Source organism: Aquila chrysaetos, chromosome 5 (genome assembly GCF_900496995.4).
Source record: "Aquila chrysaetos chrysaetos chromosome 5, bAquChr1.4, whole genome shotgun sequence".
In the NCBI taxonomy this organism is placed as follows: Eukaryota; Metazoa; Chordata; class Aves; order Accipitriformes; family Accipitridae; genus Aquila; species Aquila chrysaetos.
In genome coordinates this window covers 68,823,235-68,834,103 of record NC_044008.1, presented here as the reverse complement: position 1 = coordinate 68,834,103, position 10,869 = coordinate 68,823,235, and the positions used below count along the sequence as shown (strand labels likewise).

The 10,869-nt window shown below is 44.0% G+C and overlaps 1 protein-coding gene across 1 annotated transcript; it reads right to left on the bottom strand.

Annotated features, from left to right (window-relative positions):
- Positions 1–717: 717 nt before the first annotated feature.
- On the bottom strand, positions 718–8,695 carry SUMO2 (small ubiquitin like modifier 2). Its single transcript, XM_030013149.2, has 4 exons — positions 8,477–8,695; positions 6,607–6,738; positions 3,481–3,552; positions 718–1,912 (listed from the first exon to the last, which is right to left on the bottom strand). The coding sequence occupies exons 1-4, from the start codon at positions 8,495–8,497 to the stop codon at positions 1,850–1,852; spliced, it is 288 nt and encodes a 95-aa protein (XP_029869009.1). The 5' UTR covers positions 8,498–8,695; the 3' UTR covers positions 718–1,849.
- Between the last annotated feature and the right edge of the window lie 2,174 nt (positions 8,696–10,869).

The following is a 10,869-nucleotide window of genomic DNA, read 5'->3' as shown; positions in this document are numbered from 1 at the left end:
ATATGAAAACATTTGTTCACGAGAGAGAATTCCAACCTTGCAATATACCACAGAAGTCTACAAGATACATAGCAGAATAAGAAGTAACCTGCTTAGCAGTAGAATTTCCTAGAATTAAAACAATGGAATACAGTAGATTACATCTTTCAGTGACATAGTCAAAAGCAACTGCAAAACCAGCTATTTTTCTTATAGCTACATTAGATGCAATTAATGTAGTATCAAATGTGTTAAAATTGTGACAGTCAAATAGATCATTGTCCACCAGCTAAATGCACAGACCCATCATTTTGCTACAAAGTTAAAAGAACTTCCAGATCCAACAGGCACAGGCCTAGTGTGTAATAATCACTTCTCGAATTAACTATTACAAAAACTACCACCAAAAAGTAAGTTCAGCTAACAAGTTAGTACCTAAAAGAGCATTAACTTACTGCAAATACTACAAAATATTAGAACATTCCTAGGACATCAGAGAATGCTTTGGGGCTGCTGAGTAGATAGGCATATAACCTTTCATGAACGTCCATGAATTTCACTGCAACCTATAAACCTCCCCAGAAAACTCAGGAACAACAGCCTTGTGGAAAAGACTCATAAGAAACATCATTGGCACTAGCTCCCTTTGGTACTTCAAACCTCTTCCCCTTTCAAGCAGGAACACCACAATGGTAAAGCAGAGCTTGGAATCTACACGACCATAGCTATACACCCAAAACCAGAACTCAGGTTTTTATTTTGCTTTACATTTCCAAGCATCTCCCATTTGATACCACGGTAAACTGAATGATTAACAAAATTATCTGCTCTTTGTAACTTAACGTTTACATCAAAAAGCATTCAAATACAGAGTTTTAAATAAGCTACTGTAACAACAATATTGATGCTTCTACTAAAAACTGACAAAGAGATCTCAACCCAAAGGCATTAGTAAGTAGTCCAGTATTTTGCAGTTTGCCTAATCAAACATTTTTGGCTTAGCAGAACATACACACACAAAAAAAAACACCAAAAGAAGAGAAAACCGACTTCTATTTCCAGTTCAACTACAGACTGACTGAGAGGTCTCAAGGAAGCCTTTCATTTTCCAACAGCCTTCTGACTGTAAAAGGGGGATTATGCTTACTTACCGCACAGAAAGCTGAGAACTGAGAAGCATAAAAAGCTGCAGAGAAAGGAATAAGTGCTGAGTACTATTACTCCACAGAAAAATAAAGAAAACTGGTTATTTTAAACAAGAAGTTTATTTAAACAACAAGACGCTTTACTTGAAGGGAAAACTATCTAGGATTTTTTTTTTTTTTTTTTTTTTTTTTTAGAGTAATTTACCCCTACTTAGACAGAGATTGCTCTACATGTAACAGCTACGTACAAAAAAGTTATAAAATTGTCCTTGGTTTTACAATGATAAAAGAAAAACATTGAAATTATCCAATCAAACAAGGTATGCAAGGTTTTTGTTTTTAAACAGTGAGAGCAAAATAACTTACTGGAATATAAAGATAAAAGTAGAAGGAGCATGCCACTAACGGAGAAAGGGGCATTTTCACAGAACCAGTTTGTTTTCCCACCCCATCTCCATTAAATGTTGATCAAAACATACCATTGGCCATTTAGTTAAAAAAAATATGCATTATGTCTGTGCACATACACCAGTTACTTTATGTACAATAGAAGGAATAGGAAAAAAAAAAAATCAAAGAGAGAAGAGAGAAAACTATACTGCAGTAGTCAGGATGTGGCTGAACCAAGTCTCATTTTTCTAATTGTGAATGTGTTGCCTGTGGGAGCACAGTTCTGGAGAGGAAAGTAGCAGGTTCTTTTTTTGTGTGTTTGTTTGTTTGTTTTTTTAGTAAACTCCTCCTGTTTGCTGCTGGAACACATCAATTGTATCTTCATCCTCCATTTCCAACTATAGCAGAAAAGAGAAAAAAGGCTTTCAACTCTTCTCAGATATCTACTATAGGCTGGGTTGTTCTTACATTTCCTAGCTTCATGTTTACTTTTTATGCAACTTAACCAGACCAGCCCTGCTCCCCTCCATCATCATCACTTTTTACATTTAACTTACTTCACCATAACCCAAAAGCAAAGAAATTACATGGAAAAAAAAGCGCCAGTCGACAGCTGTTGTCCTAGAATGAATTCTAGTGCGTAACTTCAGGGTGCACTGTATGATTCCTATGGAAAAATCAGCATTCATAATATTTTAGTTCTGTTGCCTACTTTGCTATTGCATCTTCTTTCTCCTATTTACTTCCTCAGTTTACCTTAGGACATTGCCACAATTCCACTTTGTTGTTGTTGTTGTTGAAATGTGCAAATGGCTTCAGCTACAGCACTAAAGAAAGCAGACTATAATTAAGGCCCCTAGCCCAATCAGGCAGTAAAACCAAGTATCAGCAAGCACAAAAAAATTAAAAACACTTTACCTGGTCAACCGCATAACAAACTGCCAATGAGGAACGGCAATACTTGATTGATACAACTCTCTTTTTTCATCGTAATTTTTACAGTTGATATTCCCAGGATGTTAATGTTACCTACCGACAAAATCTGTACCACGATTGAAGGAGCTGCTATAACTAACCTAAGTTATATTTCTAAACAGTCTCAATTTCTGCTCCAGGAAAACAAACTGGTCTATGGCATTTACCGCAGCTATAAATAGACTGATCCTTAGCTTCAGCATAACATGGATTGGGAGAAAAGCACCCTGTTGCCTCAATTATCAGTATTCCAAGTTAAAAAGTTGCATAGATTGTGGCCGTAAGAGGCATATTCTTTGGAGCAACTGCTAAGAAAATACAAATCTACCATAAGCCTTCTAAAACCAAGAGTCCCTTATTTCATAACAAGTGGTTCTGAAAAGCATATAAACCTGTATCACTTGGAAAGGCTGATTAAACACAGCTATGTGGAGCAGTACAAAAAAATACTCAAGAGTCACAGTGAATCATTCTGTTATTGGAATGGCTTTTGTTTTAACCAATTACAGACAACCCAAACTTCACAGTATTCATTAATTTTATGCTGTTGAAACAGAGCTTCAGTTTACAAATAACAGAAAATGTCTTTTGTATTACAAATGCAATTTTGCAAACAGGATCTTTGATAACATCCTGGCAAGCTTTTATAAAAAAATAAAGCCATTGCTTCAGGAAAAACTCAATTCTTAACTTACCAATTCTTATCTCAGAGCTGTGACTCAATAAAGTGAGTTTTACAAGACTCACCATCTGTACACTGTACTTCATTTTTTTTATTTTATTACAGTGATACTGACTTACTATTCAAAACACTCAAGAAGTCTTAGATTCCATTTCCAGTAATTCTAAACTAGTTACCCAAATAATGGTAAAAAAGATCAAGTTCTATCACCAATATATGCAATTACACAAGTATTTTATATGAAACAGAAGCATCAACTCCTGCAGCAAATTTCAAATACAGTTCTTTGGTCTTGCTTCTGTTGTTTACCTGTGCAGGTGTGTCTGTTTCATTAATTGGCTGCCCATCGAACCGGAATCTGATTTGCCTCATTGACAACCCCTGGACAAAGAGAAGTAACACAAAGGGAAGTAAGCCTGGTGTAAAAGTACTCACAAATTTTCTCTTGAACTTGTCACTGGAATTGCAGCATGATCATTAAAAGCCACCATTCATAATGCAAGATACAGTTTTCATACTCCCTTTATGCACTGACTTTAAGGCATTTCACTATAAATCCTTGCAATCTGTTTTGTATTAAAAATCGCACTGTGTCCAATAACTAATAGAAGCAACAGTGCCCCCACTGTAAGTTAAAGCAATTTCTAGTACACAAGCCTCACCCCAAAGGCCAGGATTTTTATAGTGCTTTTTAATAATAATTCACTTAAAAATTAAATGCAACACTTGGGTTAACAAATGTCAAACAGTAATATTCCATACTCCTTTTTGATCTTGCCCCAAAGCAAAGGTATTCTAAAGTATTTTTTCCAGAAATGCAATTACCATCTATTAGTCTGCATCAGAAAAGAGTAGGCAATGGTAACTTTTTGACCTTGAATTCCCATTAACAAGAAATCAATGGAACAAAGTTTTTCCATGCACAGCTGGAACTTTCAAAAAAAATAAAGGAATCTTCTACTTCCAGAATCTACTGAATAGTATTTCAAACTACCATTCTACCACACAATAGTCACTTTGCTGACCTCTTCCATCCCCAAAAGACTACTTCTCATTCTTGCTTGAGCCAACGGATTCAAAAAGATAACTAAAGAGCAACAATCCCTTTGACTAATAACATAAGCTTCAAATTCACAAGTTAGTTTTCAAAGGTATTCTACAGCACACTACATTCTGCAGAGGAAGATGAATGAAGTTTGAGGATACAACCAGAACCAAGAACATTGGTGTCTACTTCTTTCCCAGTTCTATCTACTCTCTCTCTAGAGTATCTAAAAATACAAGAAGTCTAGTTGGTTTTGAAGTAAATCCAATGTATTGCATGGTGCTGCTTTGGCATCTCTGAATTGGAAAAGCAACCTTCATTTAGCCATGCAAGAGCAGATGTAACACACAAAAGAAAACTTAATGTAGTAATTATTTTTGAGAAGTTGATTTGTCAGGAAAAATATTTTAATAAAGAATACAAGTAAACTTTTTGGTAAGACTTTATAGTTCACAGCAAAACGCCTTCTCTAGCGTGACTAAGATTCTGCAGTGTTCACTCAGAACATCATCTTAAGAAAACCATGTGGCTAAGTGTCATGGCAGCAACACATTTTTGCACAGCAACATTTGGTTTGAGCCATTTTCTCCGACATTGTGTTTCTTAAAATATGTATTTCCTATTCCAAAAGTGTTGGTTTTTTGCAGGTTCCTGACAACTTTATGAGCTGAATAAATGCTAGCTGAATAGCCTTCATCTTCTAAACGTATCATTTAAGGTTTAGTTACTTCCATTTTAGGTCTACTACATGCAATACATGATTTTCATTCTTTAAAGCTGCTAAATTCTCTATTATACGCAGCTTCCACCTCTCCAAAATTAAATCTGAAGTCCACAGCTTAAGGATTTTAAGGGTGGGTATGCCTAGTTAGGAACACAAACAAAATCTAATTTTTAGAGATACGCAGAACAAATGCTTTTAAACAAAGTTTGAGAAGCAACCACCCAAGAAATAAAATTAAAGACAAGTCCATCTCCACAGAAATATCCTTTCGATACCTACTAGCTTAAAAACAAAATCAGAAGAAATATCTCCCATTCAAAAGATTTTTTTTTTTTCTCTCCGACACCTGCGGTTTTTTGTTGTTTTTTTTTTTTAAGGCAGATTATAAATTTAGGCAAAAAGTTTTAGATTCTTACTTTTGTTTGTGTCCAGGTAACCGAAGCATGCATGGTACTTCTAAAATCATCCTTCCCAGGACTTTACAAACAATTAACCAATCCTCAAACTCCCCAAAAGACAGATATAACTGCACTTTATGTTTGGAAAAAGCAATACACAGTGATTTACATAATATAACATGAGTTTGTACAACAGAGGTAGGAAAAATGAGCCCACAGCCTCAAGCATTCACTCATGTATCCCCAGAATAACATGTGAATACGTTCTTGTATGGGTGAGTAAGAGCTGATTTTCCCTGTCTTTATTCATATCACTATCCTATTGCGGCAAAGGGTAAACCGAAGAGGTTTTACCACTCTGTATGTGAATTAGAGTTTGTTTTTCGCGGTGGTGAAATAGTTACCTCAATATTTTATACTGATTTTATTGCATTCGATTGTATCACTGAATATTTGTGTTTAAAAAAAACCCCTTCCCCAATTCCAAACACTTTTGTAGATATGGAACCTTTTAAAGGCAGACATTCATTAAAAAACCATAGACAGCACAGACAAAATTTTCCTAATCAAAAGCTTCAGAATGAAGTGTTAAATAGCACTACTGTTATACAGGCATTTTTAAAACTTGCAATAGCCACCCACAACCTACTAGGTTGGCTGCAGTTGCCACTACACTAGCAAAATACATTTTTTTTGTCCCTCGGAAGATTAATTTGACAACTAGGCCACAAGAGAAAAAACAAAGCTCACGATTAAATGTACAAGTTCCTTCTCAAGCTAGACACTAAACCGCTTTAAACCCTGAAATACTCATTGATAGTCTCTCATCTCAACACAATTAACACTAAGCTAATAAATCAGAAGTCTATGACCAGACCAAGAACTTACTCAGTTATAAAAATACCTCTGATTATCACTCAACTCTCTGTCCTAAGTTTGTACTGCCAGTTCCTAACCCACCCTTTTCCATACTGGTATTTTTGAGCAGCAGAGTAAGAGTTGCCTCCCAAGAGCCTACACCTATAATGCAGCTTTCAGAAAGATAACAACAGATCTTTATTTTACTCATTTCCTGTCACAACCCTGCCAGTCCACTCTATAACAGATCCTAAGAACAATACACTTTCCACAACACAATTACTTTCTGTTAAGTCTTTATCATTTTGCATATTTACATAGTTTAAAGACTTTACTGTCTTCATCTGTCTCTATGGGGATCACCTCTCCCCCAGACACCAGTTCTCCTGATGATTATACAAGAACCATACCTGTCGTTCACAATAGGCTTTCATTAGTTTACTAAGTGGTGTATGCCTCTTAATCTTAAACTGCACCACAGACCCATCTTGCCCTGCCACCTTCAGATTAATGTGGTCATTGTTTTCAGTCTTCACTCCTTCCTGTTGAGGAAAAAAAAAAAAACACTTTTTGAAAAGGTATGAAACAAGAAGTTAACATTTTACCAAAGTGCAACAGGTCATTAAAAAGGAGGAAATAAAGATATTATAGCTGTTTACCACTCGACACTTTGAATTAGGAAATAAAGGTCAGTACTTTTTATTTGGGGGGGGAGGGGAGGAAGCCACACACCAAAAAAACCCAAAGCCTACTAATATTAGTTGCCATTCTTGAGATTGGTTAACATGCAAAGTAGCAGTGAAGACTTACTAGGCCAGTTGTTTTACAACAATTTTTTAAAAAAAAGTTATTTCTATCAAGGGCATAATAATACGCAACACTACAGTTCCCAATCAAAGGAATAAAGTTATTTATGTTATAACTATGATCTCAACCACTAGCAAGTCTCTTTCTTGCTATATCTCAAACTTTTTCAGATCAGTCGAGGTACTTCTTAAGAAAACTTCCAAGACACTTTAAAGGACTGTATTTGAAAAGGTGACAACACCTGAAAAGAACCGAGCTTTCCCCTTCAGAAAGCGTTTAAGAAAAAACCCTCCTAAATAAGCAGTCCGATCCTCTCGCTTCCATTAGAAGCCACGCGCAGAAATTGCAGAGAACCAACTTTCAACTCCACTGCTCGTGTTCTGATCCAGAGTGTTAACAGCAGAGGCAAAGAGAAGATTCAACGCTACCCAGCTCCTAGGCAGCACCCGCTCCTGAGGTGCCCAGCAGCATTTTCATCTTTGTTTTCTTTAGGAGAAGCGACCCGAGGCCAGAGAAGCAACGAGGGTGTCGGATGGCCCCGGCCGGGCTGCGGGTCCCCGCCATGTGACAGATCCCCGCACGCCGCGCTCCAGGCCACGGCCCCGACACACCGGCCCGCCGCCGTTTATTATTTTCTGGCGCCTTCAAACTCAGTTTAAAAATAGAAGGGGGGGACGACGACGACGGCCCGACAAAAAAAAAAAAAAAAAAAAAACAAAAAAAAAAAAACAGCGGCGTTGGCTGGTTGTGGGTTTTCTCGCTGTGGTTGTTTTTTTCAATTCCTGCTGCTGTAAAGCGAAGCTCCCCTCCGCCCGTAGGAGCCCCCCCCACCTCCGGGCAGCCCCTCCCGCGGGCAGGGGAGCCGGGGCGAGAGGCAGCACAAAAGGGGCAGGGAGCGATGCCCGCCCGCCCCTCCCGCGGCGGAAAGGCCCCGGCGCGCTCCTGCCAGCACCGTATGGGAAGGGGCTGGCAAGTGCCCCAGCGAAGGGCTGGATACGAGCGGGGATGCTGCGCCCGAGCCAGCCCCAGCCACCGCCAGCCGCGCAGGGGAGGCCGGATCCAGCCCCGCGCGGAGAAGGAGGAGGAGGAGGAGGAGGAGGAAGGCAACGGCAGCAACCGCCTCCGGACCTGCCTCTCTCCCCGAGGAGGGCGGGAAGGGAGCCCGGATTCGCCCCCCTCGGCCCCCCCCTTTCCCCGCCGCCCTCCCCGGGGATCCTCCGCCCGCCCCGGGAGGCTGCGGCCCCGGCCTCCCTCCCCCGGCGGGGCGGGAAGGCGGCCGCGGCCTGGGTGCGCAGGAAAATGGCGCGCAAAGCCGGCGCGGCGGAGCAGAGGCCGTTGGCTGGCCGGGGCCGGGCCCGCGGCCGGGCCCTGGCCTCCCGCCGCCGCCACCGCCGCCGCCTGAGGGGCGAAGCGAGGCGGCGGGGGCGAGGGAGGGAGGCGGAGGGGGGGGGGGCGGGAGGGCGCCTTCCTCACCTTGGGCTTCTCGTCGGCCATGGCGAGTCAGCGATGTCCGGGCCACTCCGAGCGCCTCACAAAGGGGGGGAAGAAACGACCGAGCGCGGCGGAGAAGAGAGGAGAGAGAGAGGGAGAGAGAGAGAGAGGGGAAGGCGGGGGGGGGAAGGGAGCGCGCACGCACTGCCGCGGGGCCGCGCCTTGCCCCCGTGCGTGCGCGCGCCCGCCCCGTCCGCCGGGCTCTCCCCCGCCTCCCCCCCCGGCGCGGCCCCGCCGCTCATTGGGCCCCGACGGGCGGTGGGGGGCGGGGACAGGCTGGGGGGGGAGGGAGCGCGCGCGCGCCCCGGCCGTTACATAACGCGGCAGGAGGCGGAGCGTGCGCGCGCCCCGGCCGCTGCCCGCCCTGCGTGCGCGCGCCCCGCCCCGCCCGCCCGCCGGGCGCAGCGGGCCCTGCCGTGCGGCGGGTATTGTCCTCCTCAAAATGGCCGCCGGGCCGCGGCGCCCCGCGCCCCTCCCCACCGCCCGGGAAGGGTCCTCCGCCGCCCGCCCCGGGCCCGCCAGCTTCGCGGCCCGCGGCCCGGCTTCCTCAGGGCCTCCTCAGCGCCGCCGTCCCTTCAGCACCTCGCCCAGGAGCCCTGCTGGCTGCCCTCGGTCTCGGGCCTGCTGCGCTTTCCCCGCAGGCACCTTTCCCTGACGCTCCCCCGCGGGTGACCCCTCCGTCTCGTCCGCCTCTTGGGCCTCCTCACACCGGACGCGTTTCCCCCCCACGCTCGTGGCCCTCAGTGTTTTACGGATGATGGTGATACGGGCTGCAAGGTTTGACAGCCATCCTCTGCGCTTCCAAAATCCCCGGCCTTGCCCCTGAGGAAGGCGAGGCGTGAGTTTGCCCTGAAATACGTGTAGTTTCTGCTGTGCCTCTCCGCTGCGTCTGAAAAATGCATCTTGAATATAATTAATTGCAGTCAAGGTTTACTGAAACTCTCCAACAAGCTAAGGACATGATGCAGCACCTCAAAAATTATAATACCTAAATAAGAGGATGTACTACTAATGATGTGATCTCTTCTTCAAGTTCAGTCCAGCGGAGAGGAGGAGGAAATTCTCAGTAACTCCAGGGATTTCACAGGCTCCCACTAAACTGTTTCTGAGCCTTTTTTTCATCAGCGTTACACCCGCCGCTATCATTTGTCAACTGTTTCTCTACAGCACAGAGGTGGAAAAGAAACACCACAAAAATGACCCTTGTAAATACTTCAGGGGTGGATTTACCAGGTGGGCATTAGTGAATGTTCACCAGGCTCCACATGGTGAATACGCCCTGGATCACGATGCAGACGTGGCCATATAGTCATGCACACCTTCTGTTCCTGGCGTGACAAAACCCAGGCCTGCATATAACACACCTCCTGCACCATTTCAGAGATGTTTCAAGATGGGATTTGTCCACAATAAACTATTCAAGTAGTGAAATATCAACTGAAAAGAAACTTAACTTACAAGCAAATACAGACTGCTTCTCTCTGTGGATTGTGATCCCTCTCCTCTGCCTTTTGTCACATTAGTTCACATTCCAGGACCTCCCTTGTGAGTGCAGGCTCACGGGGACTTTTTTGTTTTATTGCAATTGTGTGAAAGTTGAAGAAGAAAGGAAGCTGATGCTGAACCTTTACCCAAGTCCACAGTTGAGAAAATAACACGCCCACAACCCTACCTGAGGCAGCGAAGGTGGCCCACGCAGCCAGCTGAGCTTCTGCAAAACATAGTGTGGTGGGTTGACCCTAGCTGGATGCCAGGTGCCCACCAAAGCCACTCTATCACTCCTCTCCTCAACTGGACAGGGGAGAGAAAATATAACTAAAAGCTTGTGGGTTGAGATAAGGACAGGGAGAGATCACTCAGCAATTACCATCACGGGCAAAACAGACTCAACTTGGGGAAAAATTAATTTATTACCAATCAAATCAGAGTAGGATAATGAGAAATAAAAACTAAATCTTAAAACACCTTCCCCCCATCCCTCCCTTCTTCCCGGGCTTAACTTTGCTCCCAATTTTCTCTACCTCCTCCCCCTCAAGCAGCGCAGGGGGACGGGGAATGGGGGTTGCAGGCAGTTCATCACACGTTGTCTCTGCCGCTCCACCCTCTTCAGAGGCAGGACTCCTCACACTCTTCCCCTGCTCCAGCGTGGGGTCCCTCTGGCGCCTGGAGTACCTCCTCCTCCTCTTTCTTCACTGACCTTGGTGTCTACAGGGTTGTTTCTCCCACATATTCTCACTCTTCTCTCTGGCTGCAGTTGCTGTTGTGCAGCTTTTTTTTCCCCCTTCTGTTATCCCAGAGGTGCTACCACCGTCACTGAAGGGCTCGGCCTTGGTCAGTGGCGGGTCCATCTTGGAGCCGGCTGGCATTGGCTCTGT